At 40.0% G+C, this 27,418-nt stretch overlaps 1 protein-coding gene across 6 annotated transcripts in view; it reads left to right on the forward strand.

Moving 5' to 3' along the window:
• The window catches only part of CLOCK (clock circadian regulator), a 156,819-nt gene that overhangs the window by 121,452 nt on the left and 7,949 nt on the right, over positions 1-27,418 (forward strand). For 3 of the 6 annotated variants that reach the window (XM_080640200.1, XM_080640201.1, XM_080640202.1), the window contains 6 exons: positions 8,902-9,043; positions 11,442-11,542; positions 11,927-12,016; positions 15,928-16,080; positions 25,408-25,617; positions 26,313-26,518. In XM_080640200.1, the coding sequence (XP_080496326.1) occupies positions 8,902-9,043; positions 11,442-11,542; positions 11,927-12,016; positions 15,928-16,080; positions 25,408-25,617; positions 26,313-26,518 (902 nt within the window). The remainder of the gene's footprint in view (positions 1-8,901; positions 9,044-11,441; positions 11,543-11,926; positions 12,017-15,927; positions 16,081-25,407; positions 25,618-26,312; positions 26,519-27,418) is intronic. The other 3 variants (XM_080640203.1, XM_080640204.1, XM_080640205.1) reach the window with 2 other exon arrangements.

Genomic DNA, 27,418 nt, shown 5'->3' on the forward strand with positions numbered 1-27,418 from the left:
GTCTACTTTCTGACTCTATTAATTTGACTCCCTTTGGCACAACATACAGGTGGAATCATACAGTAATTGTCCTCATGTGACTGGCTTATTTGACTTGGCATAATGTCCTCAAGGTTTATCCATGTTGTAGCATGTGACAGAATTTCCTGAATAATATTTCATTGTGTGTACCAGTATATGCCACATTTTTGTTATCCACTTGTTTATCATTAGACACTTGGGTTGCATCTATCTTTTGGCTATTGTGAATAATGCAGCTATGAACATGGGTGTACAAATATTTGAGCCTCTGCTTTCAATTTTTTGAGCATATACTTAGAAATGGAATTGTTGGATCATATGGTAATTCTATGTTTGTTTGTTTATTAAAGGTATGTTTTTTATTTCAGAGAGAGGAGGGGAGAGGGGGAGAGAGAGAGAAACATCAATGATGGGAGAGAATCATATATTGGCTGCATCCTACACCCCCGTACTGGGGATTGAGCCCACAACCCCTCAGGTGCCCTGACTGGGAATCCAACTGTGACCTCCTGGTTCATGGGTCAACGCTCAGCCACTGAGCTAAACTGGCTGGGCAAATTATCTTTTATTTATTTATTTATTTATTTATTTATTTATTTATTTATTATTTATTTATTTATTTCAAATTTTTATTAAGGTATTATATGTGTACATATCTTATCATTGCCCCCCCACCCCACTCCCATACATGTCCTCACCCCCCAATGTTTTGCATCCGTTGGTTACTCTTATATGCATGCATACAAGTCCTTCAGTTGATCTCTTATTTCCCCCACCTCTCCCTAACCTTACCGCTGTAATTAGACAGTCTGTTTGATGCTTTACTGCCTCTGTAACTATCTTTTGGTTCATCAGTTTATAATGTTTTTCATTATCCCCAAATGAGTGAGATCATGTGGTATTTTTCTTTCATTGACTGGCTTATTTCACTTAGCATAATGTTCTCTAATTCCATCCAGGTGCCTACAAATGGTAGTAATTCCTTCTTTTTTATGGCAGCATAGTATTCCATTGTGTAGATGTACCATAGTTTTCTGATCCAGTCATCTGCTGACGGGCACCTAGGCTGTTTCCAAATCTTAGCTATTGTAAATTGTGCTGCTATGAACGTAGGGGTGCATATATCCTTTCTGATTGGTGTTTCTGGTTTCTTAGGATATACCCAGGAGTGGGATTACTGGGTCAAATGGGAGTTCCATTTTCAGTTTTTTGAGGAAACTCCATACTGTTCTCCACAGTGGCTGCACCAGTCTGCATTCCCACCAGCAGTGCACGAGGGTTCCTTTTTCTCCGCATCCTCACCAACACTTGTCGTTTGTTGATTTGTTGATGATAGCCATTCTGACAGGTGTGAGATGGTATCACATTGTCGTTTTGATTTGCATCTCTCGGATAATTAGTGACTTGGAGCATGTTTTCATGTGTCTCTTGGTCTTCCTTCTATCTTCTTTCGAAAAGATTCTATTTAGGTCCGTTGCCCATTTTTTTATTGGATCATTTATCTTCCTTTTATTAAGTTGTATAAGCTGCCTGTAGATGTTGGAGATTAAACCTTTATCAGTGATACCATTTGCAAATATGTTCTCCCATACAGTGGGGTTTCTTGTTGTTTTGTTGATGGTTTCTTTTGCTGTGCAAAAGCTTTTTATTTTGATGTAGTCCCATTTGTTTATTTTCTCTTTGGCTTCCATTGCCCTAGGGGCAGTATCAGTGAAAAAGTTCTTTTGGCATATGTCTGAGATTTTGCTTCCTGTGGATTCCTCTAGTATTTTTATGGTTTCCTGTCTTATATTTAAGTGCTGTATCCATTTTGAGTTTATTTTTGTGTATGGTGTAAGTTGGTGGTCTAGTTGCTTTTTTTTGCATGTATCTGTCCAATTTTCCCAACACCATTTATTGAAGAGACTGTCTTGACTCCATTGTATGCTCATGCCTCCTTTGTCAAATATTAATTGCGCATATTGGTTTGGGTCGATATCTGGATTCTCTATTCTATTCCATTGATCTATATGTCTGTTCTTGTGCCAGTACCAGGCTGTTTTGAGGACAGTGGCTTTGTAATACAGCTTGAAATCTGGTATTGAGATCCCTCCTACTTTATTCTTCTTTCTCAGGATTGCTGTGGCTATTCGGGGTCTTTTTTTATTCCAGATGAATTTTTGGAGAGTTCTTTCTAGGGCTGTGAAATATGCTGTTGGTATTTTAATGGGGAGTGCATTGAATCTATAGATTGCTTTGGGTAGTATGGACATTTTGATGATGTTGATTCTACCAATCCATGAACATGGTATGTTCTTCCATCTGTTTACATCTTCCTCTATCTCTTTTTTCAGTGTCCTGTAGTTTTCCGCATATAGGTCTTTTACCTCCTTGGTTAGGTTTATTCCTAAGTATCTTAATTTTTTTGGTGCGATGGAAAATGGGATTGCTTTTTTAGTCTCTCTTTCTGTAAGTTCACTGTTGGTGTATAGAAATGCCATAGATTTCTTGGCATTAATTTTGTATCCTGCTACATTGCCGAATTCATTTATTAAGTCTGTTAGTTTTTTGATGGAGTCTTTCGGGTTTTTTATGTACAATATCATGTCATCTGCAAATAAGGACAGCTTTACTTCTTCTTTTCCAATTTGGATGTCTTTTATTTCTTCTTCCTGTCTAATTGCAATGGCTAATACTTCCAGTACTATATCAAACAGGAGTGGTGAGAGTGGGCATCCTTGTCTTGTTCCTGTTCTTAGGGGAAATGGTTTTAGTTTTTGCCCATTGAGTATGATGTTAGCTGTGGGTTTATCATATATAGCTTTTATTATGTTGAGGTATGATCCTTATATTCCCACCTTGTTGAGAGTTTTTATCAAGAAAGGGTGTTGGATTTTGTCAAATGCTTTTTCTGCATCAATTGGTATGACTATGTGATTTTTATCTTTCAATTTGTTTATGTGATGTATCACATTTTTGATTTTCAGATATTGTACCATCCTTGCATTCCTGGGATAAACCCTACATGGTCATGGTGTATGATATTTCTGATGTACTGCTGGATCCGATTTGCTAGAATTTTGTTGAGGATTTTGGCATCTACATTCATGAGGGATATTGGCCTGTAATTCTCCTTCATTGTGTTGTCTTTATCTGGTTTTGGTATTAGGGTGATGCTGGCTTCATAGAAGGAGCTTGGAAGTGTTCCTTCCTCTTGAATTTTTTGGAATAGTCTGAGGAGGATAGGTTTTAGTTCTTCCTTGAATGTTTGGTAAAACTCTCCTGTGAAGCCGTCTGGCCCCGGGCTTTTGTTTGCCGGAAGCTCTTTGATGACTGCTTCAATTTCTTCCATAGTTACTGGCATATTGAGCTGTTTAGATTCTTCTTGATTGAGTTTTGGAAGGTTATATTTTTCTAGGAATATGTCCATTTCCTCCAGGTTGTCCAGTTTGTTGGAATAGAGTTGTTCATAGTATTTTTGAACAATCCTTTGTATTTTGGCGGGATCTGTTGTTATTTCACCTCTTTCATTTCTGATTTTGTTTATTTGGGTCCTCTCTCTTTGCTTCTTGGTGAGCCTGGCTAGAGGTTCATCAATCTTGTTTATCCTTTCAAAGAACCAGCTCTTGGTTTTGTTGATCTTTTGTATTGTTTCTTTGGTCTCTATGTTGTTTATCTCTGCTCTCATCTTTATTATTTCCTTCCTTCTGCTTACACTGGGCTTTTCTTGTTGCTCTTTTTCTAACTCTTTGAGTTGTTGGGTTAGGTAATTTATTACCATTGTTTCTTGTTTTTTTGCAGTAGGCTTGTAGAGCTATGAACTTCCCTCTCAAGACTGCTTTCGCTGTGTCCCATAGATTTTGGATTGTAGTGTTTTCATTGTCATTTGTTGCCATGATGTTTTTTATTTCTGCTTTGATCTCTCTGGTAACCCAGTCATGGTTTAATAGCATGCTGTTTAGTCTCCATGTGTTTGATTTCTTTGGGTTGTTTTTATTGTAGTTGATTTCCAGTTTTATGCCACTGTGGTCTGAGAAGATGCTTGATATGATTTCTATCTTCTTGAATTTGAAGAGACTTTGCCTATGTCCCAACATATGGTCTATCTTTGAAAATGACCCATGTGCACTTGAGAAGAATGTATATTCTGTGCCTTTGGGGTGAAATGTTCTGAAGATGTCAATTAATTCCATCTGGTCTAGTGAGTCATTTAGGATTGATGTTTCTTTGCTGATTTTTTGTTTAGAGGATTTGTCCGATGGTAATAGTGGGGTATTAAAGTCTCCTACTATGATTGTATTGCTGTCAATCTTTCCCTTGATATCCTCCAGGAGTTTTTTTATGTATTTGGGTGCTCCTGTATTGGGTGCATATATGTTTACCAGAGTTATTTCTTCTTGTTGGATTGCTCCCCTTAGTATTATGAAGTGGCCTTCCTTATCTCTTGTTATGTCCTTCAGTTTGAGATCTAATTTGTCAGATATAAGTATTGCTACCCCAGCTTTTTTTTCAGTTCCATTTGCCTGGAAAACCTTTTTCCATCCCTTTACCCTCAGTCTGTGTGCGTCTTTTTTTCTGAGGTGGGTTTCTTGTAGACAGTAGATATATGGGTCATGTTTTCTTATCCAATCCATTACCCTATGTCTTTTGATTGGGGCATTTAACCGTTTACATTTAAAGTTATTATTGATAGGTACTTATTTGTCGCCATTCCTATTCTTTACACCTGTGTTCCTTCTTTGCTTCCTATTTCTTTTTTTTTTTTTTACAGCAGACCCTTTAGCATTTCTTGCATTGCTGGTTTGGTGGTAATAAATTCCCTTAGTCCTTTTTTGTCTGTGAAGCTCCTGATTTCACCTTCAATTTTGATTGATAGCCTTGCTGGGTACAGTATTTATTCTTGGATTCAGACCCTTCCTTTGCATGACTTTGTATATTTCATTCCATTCCCTTCTGGCCTGATGAGTTTCTGTTGAGAAATCAGTTGCTAGTCTGATGGGGGTTCCTTTGTATGTAACTTTCTGTCTCTCTCTGGCCGCTTTTAAGATTCTTACTTTGTCGTTGGTGTTTGCCAATTTAATTATAATGTGCCTTGGCGTCGGTCTTTTGGGGTTCATTTTGCTTGGGACTCTGTGAGCTTCTTGGATTTGTGTGGGTTTTTTCTTCTCTATATCAGGGAAATTTTCTTTTATTATTTCTTCAAAGAGGTTTTCTATTCCTTGCTCAGCTTCCTTTCCTTCTGGAACCCCTATTATGCGGATGTTGTTTTGTTTCGTGTTGTCCCAAAGTTCCCTTAGGCTCTCCTCCTGCCTTTTATTTTTTTTTTTCTAGAAGTTGCTCTACTTGGGTATTTTTTTCCATCTTGTCTTCTAGCTCACTGATGCGGTCCTCTGCTTCTTCTAGTCTACTCTTGATGCTTTCTATTGAGTTCTTTACAGCAGCGATGTCATTTTTCATTTCTTCTTGGTTCTTCTTCATTTCCTCTTGGTTCTTGCTCATATTGTCGAATTTGTCTTCCATTCTTTTCAGCCACCTTATGACCATTTCTCTGAATTCTTTTTCTGGAAGGTTGCTTGCCTGAATTTCGTTTACTTCCTTTTCTGGTGATGCCTGCTTTTCTTTCATAGGCAGGTTGTGTCTTTGTCTCCCCATGGTCTCTCTTCTCTGGGTGTCTGGTTATGTAGTTCTCTCTCTCCTGCGTTGATTTAAAGGCACAAAATACAGCACTACCAGGTACAACACACAAGGCACTGAACAGAAATGTATTCACGATATTAATAACCTCCAATATAGGTGACCACCAGAGAAAGGCAAATTAGGGGATAGGAGAGAAAGAAGAAGAGGAAAAAGAAAGAAAGAAGAAGAAGAAAAAAAGGAGTGTCAAAATGAAATTGGGAAAAGGGAAAAAAAAGAAGAAAAAAAAAGAGAGACAAGAAAGAGACTAAGAGAGAAAGGGAAACAGAATGTATATATTGGGGATAAAACTCCAATAGAGCAATCACTTATCCCAGCAAATGCCAGCAACAAGTACCTGGGGATTAATACAAACTACAACACCAACTAATACTGAGTGAGGCAAGGGAAGACAGAAGCACTAAACAAACAAACAAATAAACAAAAGAAGAATAAGCAAAACAATCTCACAAAAAAGCATAAAAATTCGATATAATCTACATTCAAGCGAACAACAACAAAAGGACAGAGAGAAAAACAATTTTTTGGATAGTTAAGACAGCAAAGAGAGAGGTGTGTATGGACTTGGAGCAGGGGATTGGAGATTAGATATATAAATAGGGTGAAATTTTAACGGGGGTAAACAGAAAGAATAGGGAAAATCTAAAGCAGGAAAGGGGTAATATAAACAGGACACCGAAAAGGGAAAAGTGAAGAAGAGAGTGATGGCATAAAGGTAGAGTTGAGATAGAGTAAAATGATGCTAAAGGAAAGATAAAAATAGAATGTAGAACATTAATCCCAAAACAAAATGAAGAGAAAATAAAATGACACTTAAAAAAAAAAAAAAGATAAAATAGCAGTAGTAATAATATGGATTGAAAATAAAAATGTAATAATTAAAAAGGTAAAATCAAGTGAGGAAAAAAGAAAAAAAAATTAGTTTCTTGAGTAAAAGATGCAAAAAATGAAAATAAAAAAATAAAAATAAAATGTGGAGTAGTGAAGGTCATTCACTTCCTCTGTTCTGTTTGGCGCGCCTGTTTCTCAGTCCGGACAGTATTGCAGTTCCCTGCGTTCCACTGCTCTTCAGTGATGTAAGCCAGTCCTGATTTTAAGCAGGCGGTGTGTCTTAATTCGTATTCCTTTATTTTTGATTACACAAGAGTCAATTTGTGATTCAGCTCCTGGGTGGCAGTGTTTCTGGATTGACTTCCGGGTTTATCTATGGCCTCTCTAGGGAGTGTTAGAGCCTTCTTTCTCTGTGCACTCACTACCGGTTTGTGGGAGTGGGCTGCCTCAAGAGCTGGCTCTCCAATGGTCACTCCCCGCTCCAATCCCCAGGTTCCAGAAAAACAACTTTCCCCTGCAGTCTCCCAGGGTGTCCCCAACTGGGTGATCCTATGTATTGGGCTTAGTAATCAGAAGCAAGAATTTCAAGAGGAAAAAGCCCAAGTGTGCGCACTCTGTGGCTGCGCGTAAGTCTAGCACACCCCTCAAATTATTAGGGTGTCCCTGCGCGTCAGATCAAAATGGGTTGCTTTTTAGAGAGCCCTTCTGTTAGCAGCTCTGAGGACCCCCTTCCACATTCACAGATCATGCCAGCCCCAACAGCCATGGATTTTTCTAGGCACAGACTTCCCTGGTCCTCCAGCTCCCGCAAAACGCGCGTTCCTCTCTCGCGCTGGGACCAGAGACCTCACCTTATCCCAGGCGAAATCTGACCTTTCCGTGGTGGAGTGTAGAGCTCCTCTGAATTTGTGTGTTTGCGCCAATTGGGGAGCGTTCTGGGGCTCGCAGCTGTTCCGTGGGTGCCGCAGTTGTGGATTCTCAGGCTTCCGATAAGCTCCACTTTCCGGTTCCAGATGACGCAGACTCCGTGTCCAAGTCCACAGCTCCAGGAGGGGACCCAGCCGCAGTGGGAGCTGCCAGGTCAGGGGAACCCCGTCTAGCAGTCTCCCACCTTCTTCTGGAGTTCAGCTGTCCCCCAACTTGCCAACAAACACTCCTAGTGCGGCCCTCAGCTGTTCTTTCTTTCTGCTCCAGGACAAGGCTCGGAACACGTCTGTCTATTCCACCGCCATTTTTCTCTCCCCTATCATTTATTTATTTATTTATTTATCTATCTATCTATCTATCTATCTATCTATCTATCCTCACCCAAGGATATGCTTAGAGAGAGGAAGTGGGGGGGAGAGAGAGAGAGTCAGACAGAGACATCAATGTGAGAGAGAAACATTGATCAGTTGCCTTCTGTATGCACCTGGATGGGGATCGAACCCAAAACCCTGGTATGTGCTCTGACTGGGAATCGAACTGGCAACTTTTCAATGCACAGATGATGCTCCAACCAATTGAGCCACTCCAGCTGGGCTCTATGTTTAATTTTTAAGCAACCATCTTATTGTTTTCCATAGTAGCTGCATTCATTTACATTCCCATCAGCAGTGCACAAGAATTCCAATTTCTTCATATTCTCACCAATACTGGTTATTTTCTGTTTTTTTTTCCCCCTTATAATAACCATTCTGATGGATGTGAAGTAATATATTATTGTGGCTTTGATTTTTACTTCCCTAATAATTGTTGATATTGAGCATCTTTTCATTTCTTTATTGATCATCTCTATATCTTCTTTGGAGAAATGTCTACAAGATCCTTACTAGTTTTTTAACTGGATTATTTGGTGTGTGTTTTTTTTAGGGTTTTTTTTTTTTTTTTCTGTTGAATTACAGAGTTTTTTTATATGTTCTGGGTATTAATTTCTTATCAGGTATATGATTTGCAAAAGTTTTGTCTCATTCCATGGGTTGCCTTTCCACTCTGGTATACTTTCCTCTGGTGCACTTTTGTTGCTTTGTGCATTTAATGTCAGATATAAGAAGTTATTGGCCAATCCAAGGTCATAAAGCTTTGCTCCTTCTGAACATAGTTTTCAGCTCTTATGATTAGGTAGGTCTTTGATCCATTTTGAGTTTGTTTTTGCATATGGTATATGGCAGGAGTCCACCTTCATTCTTTTGCATCTGTCGTTTCTTTAAATCGAGAATGAAGCAAAAACCATCTGGCTATAAAAAATAAATTGTCATTTCTTTACTTAATACACAAATATTGATTTGTTATGAGTGAAAACTGATTTTGTGGGAGAGGGCTTGGTAAGCAGTATTGATAATTTGGGGTCTCTGAACTGAACCACAAGAAAACATTTCTTTTACTCTTTCTCCTTAGAGCCAAGATTCTGGGTCTGATAACCGTATAAACACAGTCAGTCTCAAGGAAGCATTGGAAAGGTTTGATCACAGCCCAACCCCTTCTGCTTCCTCCCGTAGTTCAAGAAAATCATCTCACACTGCAGTCTCAGACCCATCCTGTGAGTACTCTAGCTTGAAAGCAGACTTCCTTTAAGGAGTGTGTTTCTAAATTGTGTTACTAGTATCAGTATTGTTAATCAAGTGGTACTTTAAAATAGTTTTTACATTTTGAAATATATTAAACTTTCCAGTGAGTAAGAGGCACATTGCTCACATTTAACAAAGAATTAAGTTTATGAAGTAACCTATAAAATAATATATAGTAATGTTTGTATTGTTGTTTTTAATTCCCTCAAAAAGAAAGCAAAACTATTTATTCCTTTTTTTCTTTTACTGGTAAAGCCAGTTAGTATTCTTCAAATTTGCTTTTTGAAAGTTTTTTTAAGAGTCTTTATGAAGACTTGCATAATTATTATTGGTAACCTTTTTTTTTTAAAGAGTAATTTTTAATATCTCATGGTATTAAAACTATATATATATATATACCAGTAAGGAGAAAAGAGATAGTGGTGAACTACTCAGCATTGTCAGTTAGAACATCAGAAGTTAAACATAGGATTTCTGAAATCTTAGGGGAAAAAATTTCCTCTACTATAGCTGTTTCTTTTTTTAAAAAAACTATTATTTTATTGTGGTAAGAACACTTAAAATGAGATCTGCCCCGTTAAATTTTTTAGTGTACAATGTTATTGTTGACTATAGGTACAGTGCTGTACTGCAGATCTCTAGAGCTTATTCATCATGCTTAACTGTAATTTTATGCGCAGTGATTAGTAACTCCCCACTTTCCCTCTGCCCAGCTCTTGGCAATCACCATTCTCTTTAATTCAACAAATTTGACTATTTTAAATATTTCAGATAATGGAGTCATGCACTCCTCATCTTTCTGTCATTGCTTATTTCGCTTAGCCTAATGTCCTCAAGGTTCATCCAGTTGTTGCATATTATATAATTTCCTTCTTTTTAAAGATTGAATAGTATTTCATTGTTTATAATACAGTGGTGGGCAAAAGTAGGTTTACAGTTGTGAGTACGTGAAACAGGTTTATTTTTGTACTAGAGGCCTGGTGCATGAAATTCATGCATTGGGGGGGGTGTCCCTCAGCCCAGCCTGTACCGTCTCCAATCTGGGACCCCTCGAGGGATGTCCTAAACGGGCAGTTGGACATCCCTCTCACCGGGCCACCAGGATCGGGCCTAAATGGGCAGTCGGACATCCCTCACACAATCCAGGACTGCTGGCTCCCAACCGCTCACCTGCCTGCCTGCCTGATTGCCCCTAACCACTCCCATGCCAGCCTCATCGATACCTAACTGCTCCCCTGCTGGCCCGATTGCCCTAACTGCCCTCCCTTGCCAGCCTGGTCGCCCCTAACTGCTCTCCCTTGCCACCCTGGTCACCCCAACTGCCCTTCCCTGCTGTCCCGGTCACACCTAACTGCCCTCCCCTGCAGGCCTGATCGCCCCCACCTGCCCTTCCTTGCACACCTGGACCCTCCCAACTTCCCTCCCCTGCTGGCCTGATCTCCCACAACTGCCCTCCCCTGCTGGCCATTTTGTGGCAGCCATCTTGTGTCCACATGGGGGCAGCCATCTTTGATCATATGGGGTGGCCATCTTGTGTGTTGGAGTGATGGTCAGTTTGCATATTACCTCTTTATTATATAGGATTATTATTTTCAATATGAACAACTGTAAACCTACTTTTGCCCACTGCTGTATATACCACATTTTGTTTATCCATTCATCTGTAAATGGACATTTAGCTTGTTTCAACTTCTTGACTATTATGAATAATGTTGCAGTGAACGTAGGAGTGCTAATATTTTTCAAGATCGTAATTTCACTTATTTTAGATAAATACAAATGGGATTGGTGGATCATATATGGTAGTTCTATTTTTAATTTTTTTGTGAAACCTCCACCCTATTTTCCAGTTGCTGTACTGTTTTGTATCCCTACTAACAGTGTGCAAGAATTCTAGCTACTTCACATTCTTGCAAACACTTGTCTTTTTGTGTTTTGTTTTTTTAGTTGATAGCCATCCTGACTGGTATGAGGTAATATCTTACATGGTTTCGATTTGCATTTCTCTCATGGTTGTGATGTTCAGCATTTTTTCATATACTGGTTGGTCTTTTGTATGTCTTATTTAGAGAAATATCTATTCAATTTCTTAGGCCATTTTTCAGTTGAATTCATTTTTTTACTATTGAGTTGTAGGAGTCATAATCATTATTATATTTGAAGTTTTTCTATTTCAAACCTTTCTTTGTCCTTAAAAAAGGAGTAATTAAAAAGAATCATCTTATTGTTATAGATTTCACTTTTATTGAATAATTTAGAAAAGCAACTCAAAAACCTTATTTTTATTGACTGAAGTATATTTTAAGATTCATTTTTGAATTGTATTTTATAAAGTACTAACACTCTTCTGTTTTTGTTGACTAATCTCAGCAACACCAACAAAGATCCCAACGGATACTAGCACTCCTCCCAGACAGCATTTACCAGCTCATGAAAAGATGGCACAAAGGAGGTCATCTTTTAGTAGTCAGGTAACTCTTTTGTTAGTATTCTTCTGAATATAGGTTTATTAAAAGGGGAAAACAAGTCTTTAGAAACTCATTGGTTCATTTTCCCATTCTATAAAGATTAAAATAGTTTATCTGAGGTTAAATACTATAATGACTTCCAATTAAATCTCGTCAGCTTTTATTGAGAGCCTATGTAGAGTAACGTGGCAGATGCCTTGTAAGATAAAAACATGAGTAGGTAATAGGCATTTTCAATGTAGAGGGGAAGACATGCCTGTACTCAGCTAAAAAAGTGTGAGGCAAATTGTAATTCTGTTATAAAGATACCATGGTGATGTTTCTGGTGGAAATATTCATGTATGGGAATGATCATCACTCCAGTGTTGTTTTCTATTTTGCTTCTAGTCGATAAATTCCCAGTCTATTGGTCAATCATTAACACAGCCAGTGATGTCTCAAGCCACAAATTTACCAGTTCCACAAGGCATGTCCCAGGTATTTTTGTTTGTTTGTTTCAGTTGAGTGTTTTGAAATAATAAATTGTTTTTAAGTTAGTACAGATTTTAAAAATATTCTTACAGATGCAGTAATCTCAACTGTGGGCATGTAGAATATCTGGGGATATTATTGATTGTCACTGCTTTGGGGTATCACTGGCCCTTAGTTTAGTAAGCAAGGACCAGGGATGCTAATTATCTTTCAAGATTCATGACAATTTTGTACAACAAAGAATTACCTGCTTAATATGCTATAACACCTCCATTGAGAAACACTGCAGACAGAAATGTGTTACAGATTAAATATAGCTGTTCATTTTGTTCTTTCTATGGATATTGGAAGAATCTAGTAATTTTCATGTATTAATTTGTTCACAAATAGAACATTTATTGAATTTCTTATATGTATCAGATATTGTAGGTGATGGCAGTAAAAAATATGTAATATCTATACTAAAATATTTTTTTACAATGATGAGAACTGCAGTTCAATATATAGTCTATATTCAGGATATATAGCCTGATAAGTGTGCACATTAGATGGATACAATGCAGCCTGAGGAAGTGAAGGAAAACATTCTGGAAGAATTTTTGCTTAAGCTGAGTCCTGAAGGAGGCCTAAATATACTAGTAGAAGTTAGCAAGACAAAGTATTACAAAAGTGATAAGAAATTACTTTTTATTATAAATTCCCAGAGTGTAATTTATGATTCCGTACTCATTCAGTGCCTCAGACACATTTAAAAAATCCAAAATTTTCTTACTGGTTTGTTTAACAATGTTTTAACTTCAAATAATCTATATATATAAAAAAATAGAGAAATATGCTAATTAACCGGGACGCCATAATGGGTGGACCAGACAGGAGGAGGTTGCGTGTGCAGCATCAGGGCGGGGTGGCAGGGGCCTCCGTGTGCCTGCATTGGGGGAGGGCCTGATCAGCAGCGGCTGCGGCTGCTTCAAGGGCCCGAGAGGGATGCAGGGCCAGACCGGCAGCGGCAGCTGCGGGGCCCGGGGAGCAAGGCAGGGCCGGACTGGCAGCGGCTGCCGCTGCTGCGAGGCCCAGGAAGGGATGCAGGGCCGGACTGGCAACTCAAGGGTGGGCAGCACCACATGATTTTGAATCGCGTGCTGGGCTCCTAGTGATAGATAAAAACAGTATTTTTTAAAAAATACCTTTGCCTTATATGGTATTTACTTATTTACTAGAGGCCCAATGCACAAATTTGTGCATCAGTGGGGTCCCTCAGCCTGGCCTGCAGGATAGGGCTGAAACCGGCTCTCTGACATGCCCTGAGAGAGGGTGCAGGCCAGGCCAAGGGACCCCACCAGTGCACTATCAGGGCCAGGAAGGGGACGTGGGAGGTTGGCCAGCCAGGGAGGGACTACGGGAGGGCTCCAGGGCGTATCCGGCCCATCTCGCTCAGTCCCTATCCACCAGACCCCAACCTGCCGGTCGGAGTGTCTTCCCCCTGGTGGTCAGTGCACATCATAAGTGAGCTGTTGAGCAGCCTTAGCATATCATTAGCATATTATGCTTTGATTGGTTGAACGGATGACCAGACGCTTAGCATTATTAGGCTTTTGTAATATAGGGTTAATACTTATACACATATATTGACAATGCATTAAATTTCCTAAACGTCATAATTTTGACTTTTAGCAACGTATGATCGTGTAAGGTGTTTTTAATAGCACTGTGTTATTAAGTTGTCAGTTTTTCACATCAAGTCCTCAAATGCTTTTTATTCTAACGGTTAACAGAATTTTTATGTAAAAATTTAGACATACTTCCAATATAATTAGTTCATTAATCTCAAGATACTAAATAAGCATTTAACATTTTAAAGGGATATTTTCATGAAGTAAAGAATATTTGCTATGTCAAAAATGTTAAGTGTTCAAATCTCACATTTTTTGTTCATAAAGATGCTTTGCCTCTTAGTTCTATGATTTTATTTGTTTCTATTTTCTTATTTGTACTTAATAGAAGTTCTGTAAATACTTCTATTATCCATAGGTATAGATAAATTTACTTAGGATAAGATATATTTGTATATAACATTTTGAATAATATTTTAAAAAATAAGGAATGAGGGAGTTGAGGTATTTGTAGTATTTTCTAACACCATATGTAATCTAATATATGATATGGTCTGGTTATTTTTTACTTTAGAAGTCAAGGGTTGTATACTTTGAAAAGTAATATTCCGTATACTCAATGCAAACTTTGGAAGTTGACTGCAAGCTTTTGGGGGCATTCCTCACTTTTAGATGCAGTTCACTCTGGAAGACTACTTTGAGACTCCGATTTCCAATAAAATAAAATTCTTCCTGCTCTTATACTGTATCCTGTGCTGAATCTTCATGGAAAAAATTTAATGAGTGTAATTAAAATAATTAAGTGTAGACTTAAGTAGTGAATCGCCAAATATGGCTAAATTTCAAGCAGTGGTAAATAAAAACTGCTTATGACTCAGGTAAAACATAGAGAAATAAGTAAGACTGAAAGCCCTGTTAATAGAATAACTTTTTTTCATTCATGTATGTATTCATTAATTTATAATTGTTTAGTCTTTAAAAGCTTATGTTTTTGTACTTAAGAACAGTTTCAGTTGAAAATATGAGAAAAATATTATGGTTGGTTATCTGTCAGATTTTTGTAAGTTCCTAATGATGTGCACAAAGAGGACATTCTGTGGATGTCAGAATTTGATATGAATAACTATAGGTGCAGGCTACTTTTTCCATTGTTAAAGGGTAGAAATCAAGTTAAGGAATTTGTTCTAACAAGTGATGGATCTACAATATGATCTCAGGTTTTTTAAAGTTACTGTGTACTTTTTAATCAGTCAAGGTGCATTCAGGGGTCAAAAATATGAACGGGTATTATATAAAACACTAGAGGCCCAGTGCACGGATTCGTGCACTGGTGGGGTCCCTCGGTGTAGCCTGCAAGGATTGGGCAGAAACTGGCAGTCCAATACCTCCTGCCACTCCTGCTTATCCTGACCCCACTGCGCCTGCCACCACGGCTGCTCGGTAGGCTCGCTGCCACTCTGCTGTGGTCTCCAGGCTGCGGCGGCCAGCCATGAGCCCTGTGTCTGGTGCCTATCTGTCAGCTGAGCAGCACTCCCACTGTGGGAGCACACTGACCACCAAGGGGCAGCTCCTGTGTTGAGCGTCTGCCCCCTGGTGGTCAATGCGCATCATAGCAACCGGTTGTTCAGTCACTTAGGCTTTGGTATATATAAATATAGAGAGAAAGAGTGAGAGAGAGATTGTTAACTAATAACAGAGATTAACTACTAAATTCTTAAGACTACAGAAATAACATATTGATAGCAACTCTAACCATAGTGAAAGGGAGAATACCCAAGGAAGGAACAACTTGGAAGACTTCCTCAACACCCCCTAAGGTGTGGCTGTTGCCACTGGATGGTAGAGAAGTTCACTGAGGTGCCACAGGCTAGGGCTGGAGAAAAGGAAGCCACCTTCTGGGGTACCAGTAAAATTTTCTGAGGAGCTGACCACTTGGATCCTAGTGAGACTTGCTGGAGAACCACCTTCTAGCGTGGATGAGACCTAGTAGGAAGCAATCCACTGGCAGAAGAGCAAGAAAGAAGAGCACCAGAACCAGAAAGATAAGCACCTTCCTTTGTAGTATTCTTCAGCACCATAAACTGTTGTCATTCAGTTTGTGCCTGCTGGCAAAGGAGAACTATTTGTAGAGTCCAGCTCCAGTATGACAAAGGCAAGCAAAGATGGGTAAATTGGCTGATAGGCATCCATTGATAACTGGCAAGACATTCTTAGCTCATGATATACTGCTTGCTTTTCTCATTGCACAGTTATGAGGAATAAGTAATTCTAAAATATCTTACACTTTCTTCATTTATGATACTTCAGTTTCAGTTTTCAGCACAATTAGGAGCCATGCAGCATCTGAAAGACCAATTGGAACAACGGACACGAATGATAGAGGCAAATATTCATCGGCAACAAGAAGAACTAAGAAAAATTCAAGAACAACTTCAAATGGTTCATGGTCAAGGGCTGCAGGTAAGATTACTATATTTGATTTAAACAAAGCATGCCAATCACATTTTAATTTTTTAGGGAAATAGAGTATTCTTAATTAAAAATGATATGGAAGAGAGGCTTCTGGTCAAGATGGCAGAATAGGTAAATGCTGTATTCGCCTCCTCCCATGACCACATCAAAATTACAACTAAACTCCAGAACAGCCATCATTGAAAACTACCTGAAGTCTAGCTGAACCGAAGTCCTATAACTAAGAATATACAGAAGAAGCCATGTTGAGATTGGTAGGAGGGGCAGAGATACGAAAGGAGCTGGTCCTACATCCATGTTTGGTGGTTGAGAATGTGCAGGGATATCTCAGTTGCAGAGATGTCCCTGAAGAGCAAGGGGTCCCAGCCTCATGCCAGGTCCCCCCAACCCAGGGTTTCACTGTTAGGAAGAGAAGTCCCCCTAGCTTCTGACTGTGAAAACCAGCACAGATTTGGATGAGTAAGAGAGAGAGTTGCTGGAGTCCCAGTCCTTCCTCTTACAGTGTCCGTGCACAGGGTCTTATGCCCTCTGAGCTTCAGCACCGGGGCAGCAGCTCAAAAAACGCCAGGTATGTACAGGGAGGAACTGAAATGTCTGGCTGTAGGTTAGGGTGAGGACTGGAGGGGCAGCTTTCTCCCAGACAGAAGGGCTGGCAGAAGCCATTATTTGCTGAGCTCTCCCCCTCAGGTGCAAGCACGCACCATACCTTGAGCCTCCGTCAACCTGGCTATCACTGTTCCCCCTGCCCTGGTGATTCGCTGAGACCCCTCCCCACCCAAGCTGTTTCCAGTGGCTTTTCAATATAGACGGCTCATGCTGCGGACTTTCCTAAAATCTCTAAGGTTCACAAACCCCAAACAAGCAGCATCTTGCCTCAGCATGCCCCATACTTCTTGCTAAGTAGCCACAAGCACTAGTGGCAGCTGGCCTCAGTTAGCAGCTTAGCCTCTCCCAAGCACTTCCAAACCCAGCACAAGTGGTAGCCTCTGCAGATCACCTTGTAGCTGATACCAAGTGGCCCTGGGCAGGGGATAGACAGCAGCTAACTTTGGCCTGTACCTGCAAAGAGGTCCCAGAACCAACATACCTGGTGGCCACGTCAGTCTACACCAGAGCACCACCCAACCACCTCCACAAATAACTCAAAGGGCAGACTCACCAGGTACCGGAGCCCTCCTAAAGTGGGTCCTGCACCGTAGGGTCAGCCCCTGCACAACAGCTTCTCCACTGTAGTCATGGCCAGTCCTCACAGTCTTATTAGCTTGAGGGTTAGTCTTGTTCATTGAGGTACCACCAGCAATCAAGACTCAACTATAACAGAAGGGCACACACAACCCACACACCTGGAGCACTCAGCTCAGGTGACTAGGGAGAATGCACCATTGGGCCCCACAGGACACCTACTACATAAGGTCCCTCTACCAAGACCAGGATATGTAGCAGCTCTACCTGATACCTAGAAAAAAAACACTAAGAGGCAGCAGGAATGAGGAGACAAAGAAATGACCCAAATGAAAGAACAGAACAAAACTCCAGAAAAAGAACTAAACAAAATGGAGATAAGCAGTCTACTAGGTACAGAATTTGAAACACTAGTTATAGTTATAAAAGTGCTCAAAGATTGCAGAGAGAACTTCGACATAGAGACAGGAAATATAAAAATGGAGATAGAGCCCTGGATTGGTGGCTCAGTTGGTTGGAGTGTCGTCCTGTATACCAAAAGGTTGCCAGTTTGATTCTTGGTCAGGGCACTTACCTAGGTTGGGGTTCGATCCCTAGTAGGGGCATGTATGGGAGGCAACCAATCGATGTTTCTCTCTTACATCAGTATTTCTCTCTCAAATTAATAAACATATCCTCCAGTGAGGATTTTAAAAAAATAAATGGAGATAGAAAACAAGACTGAAATGAAGAATACATTAGAGAGAATCAACAGATAAGATGAAGCAGAGGATTGAGTCAGTGATTTGAAAGATAAAGTAAAAGAGGAAATGCAACAGAACAACAAAAAGAAAAAAGAATCCAAAAATATGCGGTTAGTTTAAGGGGCTTCTGGGACAACATCAAGTGTCCTAACATTCACATCATAGGTGTAACTGAAGGAGAAGAAAGAGAGGAATTGAAAACTAATATGAAAAAAACTTCCCTAATCTGATGAAGGAAATAGACATACAAGTCCAGGAAGTGCAGAGAGTTCAAAAAAATGAACTCAAAGATACCTACACTAAGACATATAATTAAAATGCCAAAGGTTAAAGCTGAAGAGAGAATCCTAAAAGTAGCAAGAGATAAGCATTTATCTAGAAAGGAGCTCCCATAAGATTATAAAATGATTTCTTAATAGAATCTTTGCAAGTGAGAAGGGGTTGGCACAAAATATGCAAAGTGATGAAAAAACAAGGACCTACAACCACAATTACTCTACCCAGCAATGTTATCATTTAGAATTGAAGCATAAAGAGCTTCTCAGACAAGAGAAAGCTATAGGAGTCTATGTTAAAAATAAAAGCAGTATTACACATACACCATGACCAAGTGGGATTTTTACTGGGGATGCAAGGCTGGTAAAATATCCACAAATCAATAAACGTGATACATCATATAAACAAATTGAGAGACAAAAACCACATAATCATATCAGGGGAGGCAGAAAAAGCATTCGACAAAATCCAACACCCTTTCTTGATAAAAAAAAATCTCAGCAAAGTGGGAATGGAGGGATCATACCTCAACATAATAAAAGCCTTATATGACAAACCTACAGCCAACATCATACTCAATGGGCAAAAACTAAAACCATTTCCCCTAAGAACAGGAACAAGACAGGGATTCCCACTGTTTGACATAGTACTGGAAGTGCTAGCCATAGTGATCAGACAAGAAGAAGAAATAAAAGGCATCCAAATTGGAAAAGAAGTAAAACTGTCATTATTCGCAGATGACATCATATTGTACATAGAAAACCCTAAAGACTCCATCAAAAAAATACTTGATTTAATAAATGAATTTGGCAATGTAGCAGGATACAAAATTATCACCCAGAAATCTAAGGCATTTTTATACACCAATAATGAACTCACAGAAAGAGAAAATAAAAAATCCCATTTACCATCGCACCAAAAAAATTAAGATACCTAAGAATAAACTTAACTAAGGAGGTAAAAGACCTGTACCCGGAAAACTACAGGACATTGAAAAAAGAGATAGAGATATAAACAAGTGGAAGAATATACCGTGTTCATGGATGGTAGAATCAACATCATTAAAATGTCCATACTACCTAAAGCAATCTATAGCTTCAATGCAATCCCCATTAAAATGCCAACGGCATTCCAGCAGGTGATACTTCACACTTTTGCTGAAATGTTTGAAGACTGACAAAAATGACAAGTAAAACTGTTGGTTGGTACCTAGTTTATTTTATTTATCTTATTTCCTCCACCTGTTTTCATGAGTAAATGTTCATCTGAACATCATCTCTGGTTCTGTATTTTGGTTGTGATTGGTTTAAATATCACAATGCCCATCCATTAGCATCCTCTCTTTATATATTAATGATGGAGGTATACTTTCTTCAGCCATTCTAGGACTCATGAGAACTTGTCCTCTCTTCAGAATCTTTAGAGATGAACAGACGCTGCTTAATAAGCATATGAATTATGAGGAAGAAACCTGTTTTTGTGTTGTGGCTGTTGTAAAAAATGATGGCCATCCTACATAATAAAAGCCTAATATCCTAAAAATACCAATGGCGTATTTCACAAACCTAGGACAAACTCTCCAAAAATTCATATGGAATAAAAAAAAGACCCTGAATAGCCACAGCAATCCTGAGGAAAAAAAGGAACAAAGTTGGAGGGTTCACATACCAGATATCAAGCTATACTACAAAGCCACTGTTCTCAAAACTGCGTGGTACTGGCACAAGAACAGACATGTAGACCAATGGAGCAGAACAGAGAACCCAGAAATCAACTCAAACCATTATGCTCAATTAATATTTAACAAGCCCTAGCTGGTTTGGCTCGGTGGATAGAGTGTTGGCCTGTGGACTGAAGGTCCTGAGTTTGATTCCCAGTCAGGGCACATGCCCGGGTTGTGTGCTCGATCCCCAGTAGGGGATGTGCGGGAGGCAGCCGATCAATGATTCTCTCTCAGCATTGATGATTCTATCACTCCCTCTCCCTTCCTCTCTGAAATCCATAAAAATATTTTTTAATTAAAAAAATACATATATTTGACAAAGAGGCAAGAGCATACAATGGAGTCAAGACAGTCTTTTCAATAAATGTTGGGAAAATTGGACAGATACATGCAAAAAAATGAAACTAGACCACCAACTTACACCATATACAAAAACACTCAAAATGGATAAAGGACTTAAACCTAAGATGGGAAACCATAAAAATCTACCATAAAAATCTTAGAAGAATACATAGACAGCAAAACATCAGATTTAGCTTGTAGCAATATGTTTACTGACACGTCTCCTAGGACAATGGAAACAGGAGAAAATAAATGGAACTACATCAAAATAAATGCTTCTGCGTAGCAAAAGAATCCATCAACAAAACAACAAGAAAGCTCACTGCATGGGAGGACATATTTGCCAATGTGACATCTGATAAGGGTTTAATCTCCAAAATTTATAGGGAACTCATACAGCTTAACAAAAGGAAGACAAACAATCCGATCAAAAAATGGGTAAAAGACCTATGTAGACACTTTTTGAAAGTGGACATACAGAAGGCCAAGAGACATGAAAATACGTTCAAAGTCACTAATTATCTGAGAAATGTAAATCAAAACAATGAGGTACCATTTCACACCTATCAGAATGGCTATCATCAACAAATGACAAGTGCTGGTGAGGATGGGGATCAAAGGGAACCATTGTACACTGCTGGTGGGAATGCAGACTGGTGTAGCCACTGTGGAAAACAGTATGGAATTTCCTAAAAAAATTAAAAATGGAACTCCCATTTGACCCAGTAATCCCACTCCTAGGAATATATCCCAAAAATCAGAAACACCAATCAGAAAGGATATATGCACTCCTATTTTCATAGCAGCACAATTCACAGTAGCTAAGATTTGGAAACAGCCTAAGTGCCCATCAGCAGATGAGTGGGTTAAAAAGCTGTGGTACATCTACACAATGGAATACTATGCTGCTGTAAAAAATATAAGAACTCTTACCATTTGCAACTGCATGGATGGACCTGGAGAGCATTATGCTAAGCAAAATAAGCCTGTCAGAGAAAGATAAGTATCAAATAATCTCAGTCCTTTGTAGAATATAATGAACAATATAAACTGATGAACAAGAATAGATCCAGAGACAGAACCATCCTGTAGACCTGTGGTCGGCAAACTGCCGCTCGCGAGCCACATGTGGCTCTTTGGCCCCTTGAGTGTGGCTCTTCCACCAAATACCACGGCCTGGGCGAATCTATTTTGAAGAAGTGTTAGAAGAAGTTTAAGTTTAAAAAATTTGGCTCTCAAAAGAAATTTCAATTGTTGTAATGTTGATATTTGGCTCTGTTGACTAATGAATTTGCCAACCACTGCTATAGACCATCAAACCTCAGAGGGATGGTGGGGGAGGTGTTACAGAGGGGATAAGAGATCAACTAAAGAACTTGTATGCACATAAGCATAACCAATAGATGCAGACAATGGTAGGGGGGTGGTGAAGGCCAGGGCTGGGGGTCAGGAGCAGGCTGGGAGAGGACAATGGGGGGAAAAGGTGACATATATGTAATACTTTCAACAATAAATAATTAAAAAAACAGTATTACAAGAAATGTTAGACTTCTTTAAAAAGAAAAAAGATAAAAAATATGAATAACAAAATGGCAATAACTACATTTATCAACTAGAGGCCCAGTGTATGAAAATTCATTCACTGGAAGGGGGTGTCCCTCAGCCCGGCCTGCCCTCTCTCACAGTCCGGGAGCCCTCAGGAGTGGGAGGCAACCCGGCGATCAGGGGAAGGTGATGTCCCATCACACCTCTGCTGCTGCCACTGCCGGCAGCGCAAGCCTTGGCCGGCCCTGGTTACCTGAGCCTTGGGCTGGCCCTGGGCGGCTGGGGGGCTGAGGGAACTGGGGGAGGACTCTGGAGGCAGGCGCCCCGGTGGGACTGAGGGAACTGGGCGCCACCATCTTGTGGCTGTGGACACCGCCATCTTTGAGGGAAGGACAGTCAATTAGCATATTCCCTCCTTATTGGCCATGGGCGCCTCCATCTTTGTGACGGCATGAGGGTCAATTAGCATATTCCCTCTTTATTAGATAGGACTATGGGCCCAGTGCACCTTGAAAGGAACTGTGCACCTTGAAAGGAACTGTGGGCCGCGAGGCTGTGGTCGGCACAGGTGCAAGTCTCAGCCCATCCTCTGTGCCCCTGCCTAGCCCTCCCGCCACAGCCCCCGGTCCCCATTCTGCCAGTAACCCTGCTCCTGCTGCTGTTGCTCCCACACACTAATGGCACTGGTTCCGCTCACACCCACTGACACTGCAGACGTCAGCAGGTGAGAGCAGCGGCTGCTGCCCTGATTGCCCCTCACGAGCAGGGGAAGGTGGAAAAGCCCTGAGGGGATTGGGGCTGGCAGCTGCCACTTGTACCTGCTGACGGCGCTGAGCGATTGGGGCAGGGGCCAGCAGCAGGTGTGAGTACCGGGCGGGACCATGGCATGCGGGAGCAAAGAATTTTCAGTAACCACCAGAGACTCGCCCCAATGACAGCAACCAGCGCCCGCCTTGGTCTGGCGCCCCCATTCACCTCCACCATCCTGCCACGGCTGACACCCTGCACTCTGCCACCTGCTGCCAATGCCCACCATGTTCTGTGTGCGCCCCTTGGTGGTCAGCGCACATCATAGAGACCAGTTGTTCCACCGTTCGGTCTATTTGCATATTAGGGTTTTATATATCCTATATCATAATCCTATATAATAAAGAGATAATATGCAAATTGACCATCACTCCAACCCACAAGATGGCCGCCCCCATGTGGTCAAAGATGGATGCCTCCATGTAGTCACAAGATGGCCGCCACAAGATGGCCAGCAGGGGAGGGCAGTTGGGAGAGACCAGGCCTGCAGGGGAGGGCAGTCGGCGGGGAACAGGCCTGCAGGGGAGGGCAGTCGGTGGGGAACAGGCCTGCAGGGGAGGGCAGTTGGAAGGGGCAAAGTCTGCAGGGGAGGACAGTTGGGGGGGGCCAGGCCTGCAGGGGAGGGCAGTTAGGGGCAATTGGGTCGGCAGGGGAGCAATTAGGCGTCAATCAGGCTGGCAGTGGAGTGGTTAGGGGGTGATCAGGCTGGCAGGCAGAAGCAGTTAGGGACAATCAGGGAGGCAGGCAGGCGAGCAGTTGGGAGCCAGCAGTCCTGGATTGTGGGATCGGGCCTAAACGGGCAGTTGGACATCCCTCGAGGGGTCACAGATTGGAGAGGGTGCAGGCTGATGGCGCTGGTTCTGCTCACACCACACCCTGAGGGACACACACACCCTGCCCCCATGCACAAATTTTGTGCACCGGTCCTCTAGTATATAAATTACTTGAAATGTAAATGAATTAAATGCTCCAATTAAAAGACATAGTGTGGCTGAATGGATAAGAAAACAGTACCCTTACATATGCTGTCTAGAAGCGACTCACTTCAGATCAAAAGACACACAGACTGAAAGTAAAGGGATGAAAAAGATATTTCATGCAAATGGAAATGGAAAAATAAAAAGTTGGAGTACTTATATCAGACAAAACAGCCTTGGATACAAAAGCTATAACAAGGGACAAAAGGATAAATACCCGTTTCTGGGTATTTATCGGGGAAAACCCTAAACACTAAATCGAAAAGATCTGCATCCATATGTTCACTGCAGTGTTGTTTAAAATAGCCACGATATGAATGCAACCTAAGTGTCCATCCACAGGTGAATGGATAAAGAAGTGGCACATATATACAGTGGAACACGACTCAGCCATAAGAAAAGAACGAAACTTATCAGCTGCAAAAAAACATGGATGGACCTAGAGAGTATTGTGCCCAGTGAAATAAGCCAGACAGAGATACATCAATATGATTTCACTTATGTGTAGAAACTATAAACCTAAATAAATATTCAAACAAAACAGAAACAAACTTATAGATACAGAGATCATTTTGATGGTTGCCAGATGGGAGGGAGTTGGAGAGTATGGGTGAAGAAAGTGAAGGAGTTGAGAAGTACAGATTTGTTGTTATAGAGTAGTCACAGGGATGTAAAGTTTTGCATAGGGAATTTAGTCAATAATATTGTAGCCCGGGACAGTGTGGTTGGTTGGAGCATTGTCCTGTGTATCAAAGGGTCACAGGTTTGATTTCTGGTCAGAGTACATACCCAGGTGGCAGGTTTGATACCTGGTTGGGGTGAGTACAGAAGGTAACCTATCAATGTTTCTCTCTCACATTGATGTTTCTCTCTCTCTTTCCCTCCCTCTCTCAAATCAATTTATTAAAACGAACAAGCATATCCCTGGGTGAGGATTAAAAATAATAAGGATATTGTGATAACTATGCATCGTGTCAGATGGGAACTAGATTTATTGGGGTGATCACTTTGTAAGTTATATAAATGTTGTACAGCTGAAACTAATATAATATTGTATGACAGCTGTAACTGAAAATTATCTTTTTAAAAAGACATGCAAGAGATACATTTCATCAGTATAGTTCAGTAAATACTCATTGGTTACCTATTTAGTAGGATTGCACTTATAGTCATTAAAAATTCATTTCTAGGAGTATTTCCATCAGCATCCTTGTTTCTCCAGATTGGAGTCCTCTTTAGCAGTTCAATTTTTAATAAGCTTTAACTTATAATGTAAAAATTGTTTTACAGACATTTAGGTACTTGTTGGTACAGAATTTATAATCATCAATCATTGTTTTAATAAAATACCAGTAGAAATAATTTCATAGTCTGATTTGTTTAGCCATTCTCAAGTGTCAGAAACTAGGATTTTGATAAAGGGAAACTTTAAGTGGAAACTACTTTCATCTAATGCCATAAATTGTAAATAAGTGATGTAGAGCTGCAGTCTAACCATTGGAAACATGATATGGTTAGGATGACTGGAGGAATGATTATGAGGTATGTTTTATTTGGTAATTATTTATTGCTAATTGTTCATTCAGAATGTCTTAGTCTTATTACTTGCTTTTGAAACTTTAATTCATAGCTTGTTTTTCCTTTTTCTTTTTAATGTGTTCATCCATCTTTTTTTTTTTAATCTGCAAAGCTCATTTTAATGTAATCGTTATTTTTAAAGATGTTTTTACAACAGTCAACCCCTGGTTTGAATTTTGGTTCTGTTCAACTTTCTTCTGGAAATTCATCTAACATCCAGCAACTCACACCTATAAATATGCAAAACCAGGTTGTTCAAACTAACCAAATTCAAAGTGGAATGAATACTGGACACATTGGCACAACTCAGCACATGATACAACAGCAGACTTTACAAAGTTCATCAAGTCAGGTAATATTATCTACTACTACAGGCTATGGAGTGTTCAACAATTAAAATGTCTATTATTGCTGCAACTAAAATAAAGCTCTATCTTGAACAATACTATATTTAGAATTTAATAATAACTAGAAAATATAATATTGAGAAGTGGTCATTATTAAAATATTTTGTTCAAAAGTGTTGTGAAACTATTGGTTGTTAAATACTTTCACTATTTTGACATTTAAAAATTTGTAGGTTAAAAAGGTTTGACTTGCAAAGGAAACTGACCAGGAAACATGTTACCATACATGAAAAATAAATTGTTGGGGCAGTAATGCTTTAATCAGTATTCCAGGAAATTTTGGTAATTGATGTATATCTGTAACTGTAAATCCCAGGGCTACAAATAAAGTATAGAAAAATGTCTGATGTTGATTATTCATTTGGAGCATTTAATATAAAGTCTTTATGTTTACTTTATATTATCCCTGTTAAGATCATGCTCCTTTTCTAAGATCATAGCTTACATTCCAGTAAGATATTGAAGACTAATCCATTCTCAGTTACTGTAAGTCATTACTTTGTGGTCAGATTTCTCTCAGAGTAATATGTCCTGCCACTTCTTTTTCTGTAATGTCAACTATTACTAGGATGATCCAGAAGCATACTTCCTGATGTAAATTTTTTCAGTTAATCTGTCATTATAATCTCTTCTTTTCCAGCAGAGTCAACAAAATGTCCTAAGCGGGCATAGCCAACAAACATCTCTTCCTAGTCAGACCCAGAGCACTCTTACAGCCCCCCTGTATAACACTATGGTGATTTCTCAGCCGGCAGCCGGAAGCATGGTCCAGATCCCGTCTAGTATGCCACAAAACAGTACCCAGAGCGCTGCAGTAACTACATTCACTCAGGACAGACAGATAAGGTAGTTATCAGAGTTCATTAGTCATCCCAAAGTTGTAACTTAATTGATCAAAAATAATTTTCTTTTTAAACACATGATTTTAGTTTGTTATTCCAGACAGTATTCTTTTTTTAAAAAATATATTTTATTGATTTTTTACAGAGAGGAGGGGAGAGGGATAGAGTTAGAAACATCAATGAGAGAAACATCGATCAGCTGCCTCCTGCACACTCCCTACTGGGTATGTGCCCGCAACCAAGGTACATGCCCCTTGACCGGAATCCAACCTGGGACTCTTCAGTCTGCAGGCCGTGCTCTATCCACTGAGCCAAACTGGTTCAGGCTCCTTTTTTTTTTTTTTTTTTTAATTGATTCCAGAGAAAGGAAGGGGGAAGGAGGAGAGAGAAGAAAAAAAAAGAGAAACATCGATCGGCTGCCTTCCGCACATGCCCCCAGTGGGCATTGAACCACAACGTAAGTATGTTCCCTGACTGGAAATTGAACCCACCAGCTTTTGGTGTACAGGATGGCGCTCCAACCAAACAAACCTCACTGGCCAGGGCCAGCCAATATTTTTGAATTTGAAATAAAAACACGTAATGTATTCATTGTTTAAGGACTTTGTAATAAAAAGGTAGCAACAGATTTTGTTTCCTGTCCAGAAATGTGCTACCAAATATTGTAGAAGCCAAATTCTGCAGCACACTTTTTTTTTTTTAAATATATTTTTATTGATTTTTTTTTACAGAGAGGAAGAGAGAGGGATAGAAAGTTAGAAACATCGATGAGAGAGAGAGACATCGATCAGCTGCCTCCTGCACACCTCCCACTGGGGATGTGCCCACAACCCAGGTACATGCCCTTGACCGGAATCGAACCCGGGACCCTTCAGTCCGCAGGCTGACGCTCTATCCACTGAGC

This window comes from Plecotus auritus, assembly GCF_963455305.1.
Source record: "Plecotus auritus genome assembly, chromosome: 1".
Classification (NCBI taxonomy): domain Eukaryota; kingdom Metazoa; phylum Chordata; class Mammalia; order Chiroptera; family Vespertilionidae; genus Plecotus; species Plecotus auritus.